We start from the raw sequence: 15,328 nt of genomic DNA, 5'->3' as shown, positions 1-15,328 counted from the left end.
AAATTTCTTCAGCCTCCTGAGGTTGAAGAGGCGCTGCTGCGCCTTCTTCACGACGCTTTCAGTGTGAGTGGACCAATTCAGTTTGTCTGTGATGTGTATGCCGAGGAACTTAAAACTTGCTACCCTCTCCACTACTGTTCCATTGATGTGGATAGGGGGTGTTCCCTCTGCTGTTTCCTGAAGTCCACAATCATCTCCTTAGTTTTGTTGACGTTGAGTGTGAGGTTATTTTCCTGACACCACACTCCGAGGGCCCTCACCTCCTCCCTGTAGGCCGTCTCGTTGTTGTTGGTAATCAAGCCTACCACTGTTGTGTCGTCCGCAAACTTGATGATTGAGTTGGAGGCGTGTGTGGCCACGCAGTCGTGGGTGAACAGGGAGTACAGGAGAGGGCTCAGAACGCACCCTTGTGGGGCCCCCGTGTTGAGGATCAGCGGGGAGGAGATGTTGTTGCCTACCCTCACCACCTGGGGGCGGCCCGTCAGGAAGTCCAGTACCCAGTTGCACAGGGCGGGGTCGAGACCCAGGGTCTCGAGCTTGATGACGAGCTTGGAGGGTACTATGGTGTTGAATGCCGAGCTGTAGTCGATGAACAGCATTCTCACATAGGTGTTCCTCTTGTCCAGGTGGGTTAGGGCAGTGTGCAGTGTGGTTGAGATTGCGTCGTCTGTGGACCTATTTGGGCGGTAAGCAAATTGGAGTGGGTCTAGGGTGTCAGGTAGGGTGGAGGTGATATGGTCCTTGACTAGTCTCTCAAAGCACTTCATGATGACCGAAGTGAGTGCTACGGGGCGGTAGTCGTTTACCTCAGTTACCTTAGCTTTCTTGGGAACAGGAACAATGGTGGCCCTCTTGAAGCATGTGGGAACAGCAGACTGGTATAGGGATTGATTGAATATGTCCGTAAACACACCGGCCAGCTGGTCTGCGCATGCTCTGAGGGCGCGGCTGGGGATGCCGTCTGGGCCTGCAGCCTTGCGAGGGTTAACACGTTTAAATGTCTTACTCACCTCGGCTGCAGTGAAGGAGAGACCGCATGTTTTCGTTGCAGGCCGTGTCAGTGGCACTGTATTGTCCTCAAAGCGGGCAAAAGAGTTATTTAGTCTGCCTGGGAGCAAGACATCCTGGTCCGTGACTGGGCTGGGTTTCTTCTTGTAGTCCGTGATTGACTGTAGACCCTGCCACATGCCTCTTGTGTCTGAGCCGTTGAATTGAGATTCTCCTTTGTCTCTGTACTGACACTTAGCTTGTTTAATAGCCTTGCGGAGGGAATAGCTGCATTGTTTATATTCGGTCATGTTACCAGACACCTTGCCCTGATTAAAAGCAGTGGTTCGCGCTTTCAGTTTCACGCGAATGCTGCCATCAATCCACGGTTTCTGGTTAGGGAATGTTTTTATCGTTGCTATGGGAACGACATCTTCAACGCACGTTCTAATGAACTCGCACACCGAATCAGCGTATTCGTCAATATATAATCAGCTTTTCCGAAAGGGTGGCGGGGCAGGGCCTTATATGCGTTGCGGAAGTTAGAGTTACAATGATCCAAGGTTTTACGACCCCTGGTTGCGCAATCGATACGCTGATAAAATTTAGGGAGTCTTGTTTTCAGATTAGCTTTGTTAAAATCCCCAGCTACAATGAATGCAGCCTCCGGATAAATGGTTTCCAGTTTGCAAAGAGTTAAATAAAGTTAGTTCAGAGCCATCGATGTGTCTGCTTGGGGGGGAATATATACGGCTGTGATTATAATCCATATCTCTCTGTCCCTCTCTGTCCCTTTCTGTCCCTCTCTATATCTCTCTGTCCCTCTGTCTCCCTCTGTCTCTCTCTGTCCCTTTCTGTCCCTCTCTATATCTCTCTGTGCCTCTGTCTCCCTCTGTCCCTTTCTGTCCCTCTCTATATCTCTCTGTCCCTCTGTCTCCCCCTGTCTCTCTCTGTCCCTTTCTGTCCCTCTCTATATCTCTCTGTCCCTCTGTCTCCCTCTGTCTCTCTCTGTCCCTTTCTGTCCCTCTCTATATCTCTCTGTGCCTCTGTCTCCCTCTGTCCCTTTCTGTCCCTCTCTATATCTCTCTGTCCCTCTGTCTCCCTCTGTCTCCCTCTATCCCTCTCTGTCCCTTTCTGTCCCTCTCTATATCTCTCGGTCCCTCTGTCTCCCTCTGTCCCTCTGTCTCCCTCTCTGTCCCTCTGTCTCCCTCTGTCCCTCTCTGTCCCTTTATGTCCCTCTCTATATCTCTCTGTCCCTCTGTCTCCCTCTGTCCCTCTCTGTCCCTTTCTGTCCCTCTCTGTCCGTTTCTGTCCCTCTCTGTATCTCTCTGTCCATCTGTCTCCCTCTGTCTCCCTCTGTCTCTCTCTGTCCCTCTGTCTCCCTCTATATCTCTCTGTCCCTCTGTCTCCCTCTGTCTCTCTGTCCCTCTCTGTCCCTTTCTGTCCCTCTCTATATCTCTCTGTCCCTCTGTCTCCCTCTGTCCCTCTCTGTCCCTCTCTATATCTCTCTGTCCCTCTGTCTCCTTCTGTCCCTCTCTGTCCCTCTCTATATCTCTCTGTCCCTCTGTCCCTCTCTATATCTCTCTGTCCCTCTGTCTCCCTCTGTCCCTCTCTGTCCATCTCTGTGCCTCTCTATATCTCTCTGTCCCTCTGTATCCTTCTGTCCCTCTCTGTCCCTCTCTATATCTCTCTGTCCCTCTCTATATCTCTCTGTCCCTCTGTCACCCTCTGTCTCTCTCTGTCCCTTTCTGTCCCTCTCTATATCTCTCTGTCCCTCTGTCTCCCTCTATATCTCCCTGTCCCTTTCTGTCCCTCTCTATATCTCTCTGTCCCTCTGTCCCTCTCTATATCTCTCTGTCCCTCTGTCTCACTCTATCCCTCTCTGTCCCTCTCTATATCTCTCTGTCCCTCTGTCTCCTTCTGTCCCTCTCTGTCCCTTTCTGTCGCTCTCTATATCTCTCTGTCCCTCTGTCCCTCTCTATATCTCTCTGTCCCTCTGTCTCCTTCTGTCCCTCTCTGTCCCTTTCTGTCCCTCTCTATATCTCTCTGTCCCTCTGTCCCTCTCTATATCTCTCTGTCCCTCTGTCTCCCTCTGTCCCTCTCTGTCCCTTTCTGTCCCTCTCTATATCTCTCTGTCCCTTTCTGTCCCTCTCTATATCTCTCTGTCTCCCTCTGTCTCCCTCTGTCTCCCTCTGTCCCTCTCTGTCCCTCTCTGTCCCTTTCTGTCCATGTGTAAAGTACTTAAGTCAAAATACTTTAAAGTACAACTTAAGTCGTTTTTGGGATAACTGTACTTTCCCGTCCGTTGATAAGGTGATCAGGTAAGATCCACCACGGGCTTCATACCTCTGACTATTTGGAGGGATGCTTTGTCTCCGCTTTTGACACGGTGTTGACAAATAGCCGTTTCACCACAGGGGACAGAAAGGGAGACAGAGGGACAGAGAGATATAGAGAGGGACAGAAAGGGAGACAGAGGGACAGAGAGATATAGAGAGGGACAGAAAGGGAGACAGAGGGACAGAGAGATATAGAGAGGGACAGAAAGGGACCGTTTTATATGTGGCTGAGAAAGAAAAGCAGGCAAATGTATTCTATAATTTGTAAAACCAACAAACGCACACACACACACACACATGCATGCACACACACACACATGCACGCACACACGCACGCACGCACGCACGCACGCACGCACGCACGCACGCACGCACGCACGCACGCACGCACGCACGCACGCACACACACACACACACACACACACACACACACACACACACACACACACACACACACACACACACACACACACACACACACACACACACACACACAAACACAGGCAGACAGACAGACAGACAGACAGACAGACAGACAGACAGACAGACAGACAGACAGACAGACAGACAGACAGACAGACAGACAGACAGACAGACAGACACCACTAAATAAAACTGCCTGAATGAAAAAAGTGAAAAAAAGAAAAAATGAACACCTTCTGTTTTCAAAACCAGTCAGTGGACAACAATCTACAGAGCTAAAACCACACAAGTTTCCACGTCTCTCCTTGTCTGGATCTATGCCTGTACAGTATCAACAGGGCTGTGTTCTTATCTGGTTTTATCTCCACTTGTAATAACCAATGTTTTTTTTTACTTTTCAAGAGATAGATACCAACACCTTTGTCCTTGCTTGCCTTGAGTACACACTAGCTTGGACCTACTGACAAAAGCTGCACGGTAACCTTTGTTAATGTGAAATAAAAATGAACTTATATCTGTGTTAGAGATAACAACATTATCAAATGACAGGAGAACACATCCTACTGAAGAAGGTTTCCGGGGCATTGCTATATGAAATACTGTCACCTATTTTAGCCTTGTGATGATTCCTGTGTATACATAGACAAGCTCTGTTCATCTTGAACGATCTGTAGGGATCAGCATCATCCCACCTAAATGACGAATCAGAAACCATTGACATCAGTCGTCATAGTGATTATGAGTTAGACAGGTACAGTATGACAGCTAACAGGGGGATTTTCCATTGACCATGATCACACAGCTATCAGGGCCAGGGGATTTAATCTCACCTTTGACCCCTTGACTCATCGCCAATAAACAAAGTTCAGAAGGTAACATTTGACTTCACTGTATTGCCAAAGTCTGTGTGATAGGGCACAGTGTGTGATTGTGTTTGTAGATCATTGGTCTTTCACTTGGGTGTTGTCATTGTCAGGTGGCTAAACTTAATCAGGGATGGCATTTGAATTACTTGAAACGCATCTCCACTCATCAAACTGGTTATTGTACAATGAGCTTTCTCATACATTGGAAGCAAAGTCTACATTAGTAGAATATGGTGACAAGAGGGATATATATATATATATATATATATAGAGAGAGAGAGAGAGAGAGAGAGAGAGAGAGAGAGAGAGGAGGGGACAAGGGGGTGTGAGATGAGGGTGACACCTAGGAAGCTCTATTGTTTTATATTATCGAAGGACACATGCAGTGGTGTAAAAAGTATCCAAGTAAAAAATAAAACAAATACCTTTATAGAAAATTACTCAAGTAGAAGTGAAAGTCACCCAGTAAAATACTACCTGTGTAGAAGTCTACAAGTATTTGGTTTGTATATACTTAACTATCAAAAGTAAATGGAATTGCAAAAATATACTTAAGTATAAAAAGTAAATGTATAAATAATTTCACATTCCTTATAACCATATTAAACCATATGGTACATTGTTCTTGTTATTTTAAATTGTGGATAACCAGGGGCACAGTCCAACACTCAGGCATAATTCACAAACAAAGCATCTGTGTTCAGTGAGTCCGCCAGATGAGGCAGATTCTAAATCAAAAAGAAGATGCCATGCTTGCGATCTTTTTAAAAATGTATTTTAATTTTTTACAAATAACGTCAGAGAGATGCACGTGGAAAACTTGGAGCACGCGGATGATAGGCCTATACGATTTTGACTCGTATAATTACCACTCAGTTGGAGGGGCGTTGAAGGGGATTTTTTTCCCAGTCGTATGCTGGTATTTACGAAATTACGAGAAGTCGTGAACGGAGCATTATATCACTGATTAGACTGACTAAATGAGGGTAGGATGTGAGCATTGTTAAAATAGTTGTAGGGAGGTAATTTGGTTGGATAGTGTAGTATAAAACTACAGGTTTTAACTGGCGCGCGCAGCTTTGGTTCGTCTGTGCAATAGACTTCAACAAGTGAGTTGCGCATGACATGCAGTCCATTAAAACTAGAGGAAATGTCTGACCTCTGAACCTACGAGATAAAGTGCAATGTACAATAAATAGAGTGGTTTAATGTATGACTTTGGAGCAGGGCCCGCGGAATCACTGCTTTAGATAAAGTGTGTTATATGTATACATATCACTGTAGTGCACGTAGGCTAATCTCCGCCTGGTTGGAACACATAGTTGATTACTGAATGACTTCCATGTAACCACTGCTTAATAGCAGCCTATATGAGGGGATTGTGATTTCATAGGACCTCGTAGGAAGTACATGTTTACTTGTCTTATGTAACGAATGTTCTACATAATCTAGTGTATACAGCTGATGGGAGTGGGGAATGTTGTAGCCTATATTTTCTCCCCTAAAATAACTTTCAATTGACACGTGATTCATGGGGAATATGCCAGAAATATGCACCATATGCACCACATTTGGCTATTCCCCTGCCAATGTTCCCATACTGTCGTTCTAAAACAAATGTACCTTATACAGACATTGGAGTATTATTCTTTCCAATAAATAGTCTCTTGAGAAATGGTCTAATTTTGCTTCTGCTGTGAATGATTCTTTCAGATGAAGCAGTTTATTTAGGAGAACGGTGCTTCAATGTCCCCAAAAGGTGGCACTGTTGAGTTTTACAACGGCAGATGTACGTCTGCTCTCCACAAATCCTTTGTAATTTTATTTCATAGAACTTCAGCGCGGAATCGTATGTATTCCTGTATTCTGTCACATATCAATACTGTATGAGCCAACGCTGTTGTTCATGTCACTAAGATGATTGTAAAGCTGCTTATGCATTTTGGTTAGGCTACTGGTAGATTTGACCACTTCAAATTTCAAGTAACACGAACTGTGAAAACGTGTGCATAACCATCCCCCAATATTTGCACATCATAAATCATGAATACTATGTTTGATACTTTTGAAACTAATATAAATCTTACAACCATACAACATCGTTATTACGCATTTATTTTATGACAGCAACTAATAATATATATGATCACTTCAATAACTTCATAATTTGCATATTGTAATTTACATTTGGATATTAAAATGTTACCAGTACCACTTGCAACAACACTAAATCGAACCATAATGTGCACACAGCCTACTCTCCTTTCCCCACCATGAGCCCAGGGAGAGAATTGAATGGTTATTTTTTTATCCAAATGGTAGAACAAATGACCATTAAATGAATATGCCTAAAATGGAGAGGCGAAAGAGTTAAGAGGTTGGTTGAGTTGCAGCTGACAGTCAGCTGATAGCCTTTGACAGTTGAGAAAAGTTTTGTTTCTGTACTAATATGTTAATTAGCCCATAGATTGTGCGAGCCCATTGGCTCTTCGTCCGAGTCAATTTCCCATTTCCAATCTGACGTCAGGGCTGCTATAAAACTCTGCAATGCTTTTAAACTCATCTGCTGTGTGATCCTTCTAAAAAATCGCCTACAAGTGAGAGGCAACATTTACCCCTCTCCTTCGACAGTTCACCCTCTCCGCTTTACGCAATGTAGGCCTATCCATGAAGAAACTGTAAAGTGTTAAATGTTAAAAATACCAATTCGCCGAATTTCTCATGCTGAAAGAGGACTCCGCAACTCGCGAGCGCGGCTCTGGTGCGTCTGTGCAGTAGACTCTGAAAAGAAAACTATTAATTTACAGCTGGGAGCTCGTTGCTGCAAAAAGGACATTGAAAACCTATTTTTTCACTTTAAGACAAATACGCTTAAAAAGCAAACTGGCTCACGTTCTTCCAAACCAACCCAGTTTGACAGCTGCTCTTCACCCCCTTTGGAGGACTGTCGGCAGCAAGAGGATGGCATCAGAACTGGCAATGAGCAACTCCGACCTGCCCACCAGTCCCCTGGCCATGGAATATGTTAATGACTTCGATCTGATGAAGTTTGAAGTGAAAAAGGAGCCGGTGGAGCCCGATCGCAACATCAGCCAGTGCAGCCGCCTTATTGCCGGGGGATCCTTGTCTTCCACACCGATGAGCACGCCTTGCAGCTCGGTGCCCCCTTCTCCAAGCTTCTCGTCGCCCAGTCCGGGGTCGGGGAGCGAACAGAAGGCACACTTGGAGGATTTCTACTGGATGTCCGGTTATCAACCGCAGTTGAATCCGGAGGCGCTGGGCTTCAGCCCCGAAGACGCAGTTGAGGCGCTGATCAACAGCAGTCACCAGCTCCAGTCCTTCGATGGCTATGCTAGAGGGCAGCAGTTTACCGGCGGAGCCGGAGGAGGAGGCACCATGGGCGGGGAAGAGATGGGCTCTGCCGCGGCGGTGGTGTCCGCAGTTATCGCCGCTGCAGCAGCCCAGAACGGGGGTCCCCACCACCACCATCACCACCACAACGGCGGCCACCATCACCAATCACCCGGTGTCTCGTCCAACGGCAGCTCCGGAGGAAACCACCCACACATGGGACATTTGGACGACCGGTTTTCGGACGACCAGTTGGTGGGCATGTCGGTGCGGGAGCTCAACCGGCAGCTACGGGGAGTCAGCAAGGAAGAAGTGATCCGGCTGAAACAGAAGAGGAGGACCCTAAAGAACAGAGGCTATGCGCAGTCCTGCCGCTACAAGCGGGTGCAGCAGCGGCACGTCCTGGAGGGCGAGAAGACGCAGCTCGTCCAGCAAGTCGACCACCTCAAGGCGGAGATCTCCAGGCTGGCCCGGGAGAGGGACGCATACAAAGAAAAATATGAGAAGCTCATCGGCAACGGCTTCAGAGAAAATGGATCCAGCAGTGACAACAACCCTTCCTCTCCGGAGTTTTTCATGTGAGTGTCGACATTATCATGGAAACTGAGTTTGTCAGTTCCCTTATTAAAAAGTTTTCATTGTGATTTTTTTTTGTAATGGGGCTTACTAGACGAAGAAAACAAATTAACAAACTTTTTTTCGGTTTTAGTTTTTTTGACAACAGGGGTTTGCTCAAGTCTGAGTTTTGGGGCTTGAAATAGAAAGATGGAACTTTGTCATAATTGTCCTTCATTTTGGAGTAGAAACTGAAACCTGTCATCATCTTTTTTTTGCTACCATACTTATTATTTGATGCATATTTTTGTCAAGCTCTTTTTCAACGTTGTTCATTTGACTTGCGGTGTTTTAAATATGAACTATCATCTATTATTTTTCGAAGTTGTTTTAACTTTACAATGTTGCTGTATACTATGTGTGCATGCAAGCACTAAGTATACGCCTTGGAAGTCCATCGACTTGCCTTTTTCACCTTTCGACTTTGAAATCCGTGTACAAATACAAATACCGGTCAAAAACTACATCCATCTACAGTAAGAAGACGTTTTTGGCCTTTTTCCCTTTGTGTTTTTGTTCTGCCAAACTCGGAGGACTGCGAGCCTGCCATTATACCCCACCTCATCTCATGCGTTATGCTTGCTATTTTGTGTTAAGCAACAAACAGACTATTACTCATAATGAACAATATCCATTATTTTAAAAGAGATATGTTATTGAACTGGCCTGCATGCTGGACATGTACGGGTTTTCTTTTCCTTTTGTGCTTGAAAATGTACTTTTATCGGATGACTCCAGCATGGCATTCATACTTGTTTTATGACCTGATCACTTTTTTGGGACAGCAACAAAAAAGTGACGACTCTTATACCACCCCCCTTTCCGTGTATTTCAACTGTGTTGAATGATACAACTAAGCGCCCATTTCTATACAGTGAACAACAACTATACAGTTGTTCGGCGGAGATCCATGTAGCGAGGGAGCAAAAAGGACCTCAACTATTCTAAAAATGAATTACCTATCCCTATATGGGACTAAACGGTATGTTGCTTAAAAGCAGTTTGTTTATTTAAAAAGAAATACCCCATCCTTGTGCATTTGACAACTCTGGAAGGCTATGGATTATAATTGAAGTATATGTAGACCTACAGTAGTTGTTACACTCTGTAAGTCTAAAAGAAAACATGGATGTGCTACAAGTTGACATTTAAAGAAGAATGTGATGTAGATTATTAGGATCATTTAGATGTAAGTTTCATAAAGTCCTGTGCACTAAATTGTTTTCCTGTCATTGGGTAGGAGAGGTTGGGGCGGCTCCAATTTATACAATTTAACAGTATTGTTTCCATGCATAAGCAGCGCTTTTTGCAGCATGTTCTTCCAGTTTAAGCAGTAGTTTGACAGCTGTAGTAGTGTTTGTCTTCACCTACCACTCACTGTATTTTAAACCAAAGTATTAAATAAGGAGAAACTTCCGCCCTACGTCAGCGTGAACCCTGCATTTTGATAATGTATTTTGGACTGAATTGCACTAAAAGGTAGTCTGTAATATACCACAGAATGGGAACTCTATGAAGCTAATTCAAAAACGCAGACAGATACATTTTGGCTTTGCTGGATAACTTAATTTTAATAGTTTGTTGTCAACCAGTACTAGATTATTTTTGGCTCAGACAAACTCATTATTTACAAGGCAATAATATTATTATAATCAATAATGTCTGGACATTGTTAAATAGACAGGGAATGACACCCTACTTGTACAAAATGGGGGGATACCATTCATCAATAAATCTTTCAGACATATGTTAATTCAACTTTCCTCTTATATATTTTGCTGTGCAAAATTATTTCCCTCACTAACCATATTATGTGATGTTCATATGTGCTCTTTTTGTTCATTTCTTACAATTAAATGAAATGCAATAAATGTATGTAATCGGCCTTTCATTAAGCTTCTCCGTTTTCTCTTCACATAGACCTGCAGAGTTAATGATGGAATGTGGATTTCACAAACAAACCCAGAGTAGTTCATGTTAATGGGAATAGACACAAGGAGATACATTTGGGGGATTGACTTGATTTACGCTACACGTGAATTGGTATCCATCCGTTTTTGTCAAATTTTCCTGAAGCTGTTCTAGTCTGTGGGATTTGTCTTCATCTGTGCAGATGGAAGGAGGCATGACACATGCCAGATAATCACATCAGTAACAATTTGGTTGTCTAGGTTGCAACCCTGTCTAATCTTAGCCTCATTCAAAACCTCAAACAACATCTTAAATGTGGAACACAATTTAACTTCGAAAATACATACACGTTGTACTTTTGTTAGAGATAAAAAATCATTTGGAAGTGATGCACTTTAACATTTCTGTGAGCATCTTTACAGGTAGTAATGGTATTACTACAAAATTATTCATGTTTTATTTAAAAAGAAAGGTGTGAGATAGACAGTCTCATTACTAATTAGTCTTTGTTTCACTGTTCAATATTTATTTGAACTAAATACCATTTCATGTAAAGAAAATAATATAATCCCTCAAATTGAATGAACAAAATGAAAGGTATATTTGAGGTAAGAGTCAATGATATCTGCCGTGGATCAAGCCCCCTGGGTATGTATTTACATTCCATAATTATTTTCAATATCAATCTATCATTTATGTCATAGAATGTAAAGCTTAGTACAATGCCAGTAGCATACATACGTGTGTGCATTGTACATTGTGATTACACGTTTTATTAAAACTGAAGTGATGCATTTCATCCTCAATTTGAATGATTCATAACAAGGTGAGCTTACTTTTTGTTGTGCTTTCATGCAAAACTAACATTTTTGGACATTTATGATTTTGGGAACATCTGGACTTGTTGTAGTTCCACATGTTAGTGGGAATATGGAAATATGTCCTTGCATTAATGTGTGTGTGTGTGTGTGTGTGTGTGTGTGTGTGTGTGTGTGTGTGTGTGTGTGTGTGTGTGTGTGTGTGTGTGTGTGTGTGTGTGTGTGTGTGTGTGTGTGTGTGCACATGTCTATGTTTATATGCCAAATCCGTGCCTGTATGTGTGTGTGACTATTATTGTGAGACTATGTGTTCCTGTGTTTCTATAGCTATCTATGTGTGTGTGTGTGTGTGTGTGTGTGTGTATGTATGTATGTGTGTATGTGTCTATTCTGCAACAGCCCAATCCCTATCTACCCCTTTTCACTGTTCTCTCCTCCCTGCCCTCCTCCCCCTTGCATTTGGCCTAGAACAGAGAACAGACCATGCTCCGAAAGACAGGGGTACACCCAGCAGGCGAAGAGGGCTCTGTCGTGCATGTGATGAGCCAGCGCGATGCATAATGAGTCACCGGGTAGGCGTGGGCAGATGAGGCACAGTAGCGCTTCTCCCAACCCGCTGTTGGTTTGGCGTTTACCTTATGACCTTTGCGACCTCTTCTGAGGATGGATCTTAATCTTAGTGTCCCCGAGGGGACAGTAACTGAAGACCCCTCTTAATGTGTTTGTCATGTCAAACTGTCCGAGAGACTTGTGTAGGAAAATGAAGGTGGGCGTTTTGTTTTTGTGTTCTACAACAATTGGTTAATAAGGACAGAAATGTGACGCTGTGAATAAGACAGCATTTCAGGGATTCAATCTCACTCTTTCTTTCCTTTTCATTTTTAGCAGCACACCAATGCAGCAATGTGCACATTATTAGAGGTGAATGGAAGGTTTGGTGTGTGTGTCTGTATGTGCGAGTGCATGCATGTATACTCTGAACATGGATGAGCGGGGGTGAGGTCATCTTATCATAACACTTAAATCACCTTTATAGTGGTTGGTGTCTCTTTTTTCTTGATAAGGGACAGTTCGAAATGTACTGGGGTGGGAGGTTGGTGTTATGTAACTTTTTGTTTTACTTTGGGGAGGGTTGTGTGATTATTTTTTTTGTTGGGCACAGGAGGGTAGTGCATTTTTCGGTGGTTTACATTCCCCATTCTGCAGGTTTTACTACATCATTTCTTCCATATAGCCACATTTCCTCATCTCCTTTGCACCCCCACTATAAAGGTGTTTTGGTACTTCCCTTATGCACTACGCTTTTCTGCACGTTGACTATACAGTCAACTCTATCCTGCCCTCTATCCATAGGGACAGTAGTGGTAGGTGGATCGTTTGTCCAGATCTGCAATAGGTTAACTAGCAATCATACCACACATCAAGTCATTGAAATCTGCACCAATGTTCTCCAGAAATCCACAAGAACATAGAGGGATAGCTGATAGTCAGCGGAGAGGACAGGTGCATCATTGGGCATGAAAGAACAGTATAGACATGAGACACCCAGTAAAAAATATCCCCTATTGATCTTGTTTAGGCCATACAGATGTAATTGACTATATAACAGACAGCCCCTCCACATTTCTCAGAATAGTCATTTAAAAAAAATGTGATTCAATTAATTCAGATTAAACTATTCTTTATAAATGATTATTTTGACAAATTGAAGGATGTGCGTCGCCATTGTAGTAGAAGGAGTTGTGGTTTGGTTAAATTGCGGTGAATCAAATCATGTGAATCAAAATAATTTGTGAATCGCAAACAACAAAAGAAGAAAATGCAGCTGTATCCTTCCTTTCTAATTGTGTTGCTGCAAAACACATTATGTAGATCATTTAAGTTGATTTGGATATTCAATTATCGGGCATTGCAACTCAATAGATGCTATTAGTCAGCCTGAAGTTAACACTTCTAAAAATAAGAGATACTGATTTTACAGAACATTAGGGACACTTGCTCTTTCCGTGACGTAGACTGACCAGGTGAACCGGGGTGAAAGCTATGATACCTTATTGATGTCATCTGTTAAATTCACTTGAATCAGTGTAGATGAAAGGGAGAAGACGGTTTAAAGAAGGATTTTAAAACCTTGAGACAATTGAGACACGGATTGTGTATGTGTGCAATTCAGAGGGTGAATGGGCAAGACAAAATATTTAAGTGTCTTTGAACGGAGTATGTTAGTAGGTGCACCGGTTTTACTGTGTCAAGAACTATAACACTGCTGGGTTTTTCACGCTCAACAGTTTCCCTGGTTCCTGTTATACTGTCACAATCCTCAGTATATAAGCCGTGATGAGAGTGGCAGGTAGCCTCGCAGTTAAGAGTGTTGGGCCAGTAACCGAACGGTTGCTGGTTTGAATCTCAAGCTGACTAATTGCTCAGGATAAGAGTGACTGCCACTATTCTTACCAAGTGAGTTGGCACGACCAACCAGTGACCTGGTTTCACATCCTTGTCCTGCCGTTTGGTTCACTGGTCTCAGAAGTGGGACGTGCTTGGGGACTGAGTAGTCGAAGCACAGGGAGGTGCCTTCAAGTACAGAGGGGGCAGTGTAGAAAACCTTGGCATAACTAGGCAAGTCAGTTAAGAACAATTTCTTATTTTCAGTGACAGCCTAGGAACAGTGGGTTAACTGCCTTGTTCAGGGGCAGAACGACAGATTGTACCTTGTCAGCTTGGTGATTTGATCTTGCAACCTTTCGGTTACTAGTCCAACGCTCTAACCACTAGGCTACCTGCACCCACAGTAGGGTGTTTGTCTTTCACGCCAGTGACCCGAGTTGTATTCCCTTCCCCACTGTTCGCTACAATACCAAAAGCCTGAAATCCCTTTGTGAGGTCCCTAGGTGTTGTACAAAGGTTGTTTGGTATTATTTCAAGGGGTACAACTTTAATTAGATTTTTTTTTATTAGGATTTTCTTTTTAATCACTGCCTTGCCTCACTTTATAAATAAATTGATCTGTTATACAGTTAATTACATGTGTATGGCCTTAGGGACAATACAATTATCCTACCTAGATGAGCTTACAACACCACAATGCAATTCATATTTGCATTATTGTTTTCAAGTGAGTACAATTCTACGCTAGGCTGTAAAGTGCAGTGAAAGTGTGATTTCAACAACAGCCAAAAGCCCTGTGATTTGAACATTCCGTTTGGATCAGTTGTGTGTCTCGACAGATGATAAGGTCTAGAAAGGCACAGTACAGGCCAGTCTGGCTGGATTTTTACGTCTGATACCGATGCGCTGTCTGTTGCCGATCATCATTCTCCCAAGTCGTTCTATATAGTGTAACGACATAGGCTTATGCTCCCAGCAGGCCCAGTTATTCAGCAAAGCTCAACACATGTTCTACCTATTTTCCGATTCAAGCGGCTATTCCTTGACCTACAACCTAACATGTCAATGTAGCATAAATATTTGATATTTCACTTTTAAAATGTATTAACTTTTATGGGTGGCATAAACACAACCAGTCACAATGTTTTAATCTGATTAGGCTACTTCAAAAGTCTCCTGTAGGCTACCTGCGCACGTTCATCCACCCCACTCTAATATAATACCAGCCTCCAAGCCATGATGAAGCGCTCAAAGTCGGTGCTAAGTATGTAATTATGAATTGCTCATGGGTTGTGTGTGGTGCATTGGCACAGAAACTTGATAGTGGAAAATGGTTGCATGTATTTAAAATAATTATAAATATAGCATCAAAATGTTGAAAATATTATTTCCCCCTAGCTGATCATTGTCTGCAGCCGGCTCTGATCGTAGTGTAATGAAACAGGCAAGGAGAGTGAGCTCATCTGTGGTGGTCAGAGAAACCTCAACCTTCTGGCCTGTTGCCCTGCGTGGCATTGACTGTCCCACAGTACCATGCTGAAGTGGGCAAGTCGATATCCACATGTATCAACACAGGATTGCTCCAGTTATTGTTATTTGTGGTGGTAGTCATTGTTTTAGAGAGAATTGT

The 15,328-nt window shown here is 43.4% G+C and overlaps 1 protein-coding gene across 2 annotated transcripts in view; it reads left to right on the top strand.

Annotated features, from left to right (window-relative positions):
- Window positions 1-7,193: 7,193 nt before the first annotated feature.
- LOC118360013 (transcription factor Maf-like) overlaps window positions 7,194-15,328 on the top strand; it is a 157,549-nt gene continuing 149,414 nt past the window's right edge. For both annotated transcript variants that reach the window (XR_008083398.1, XM_035739035.2), the window contains exon 1: window positions 7,194-8,544. Coding sequence is in view for 1 of the 2 variants with exons in the window: in XM_035739035.2 (XP_035594928.2) it covers window positions 7,577-8,544 (968 nt within the window). In the remaining variant the exon portion in view is untranslated. The remainder of the gene's footprint in view (window positions 8,545-15,328) is intronic.

This window comes from Oncorhynchus keta, chromosome 2, assembly GCF_023373465.1.
Source record: "Oncorhynchus keta strain PuntledgeMale-10-30-2019 chromosome 2, Oket_V2, whole genome shotgun sequence".
Classification (NCBI taxonomy): Eukaryota; Metazoa; Chordata; class Actinopteri; order Salmoniformes; family Salmonidae; genus Oncorhynchus; species Oncorhynchus keta.
This window is presented reverse-complemented; position numbering and strand designations above follow the sequence as displayed.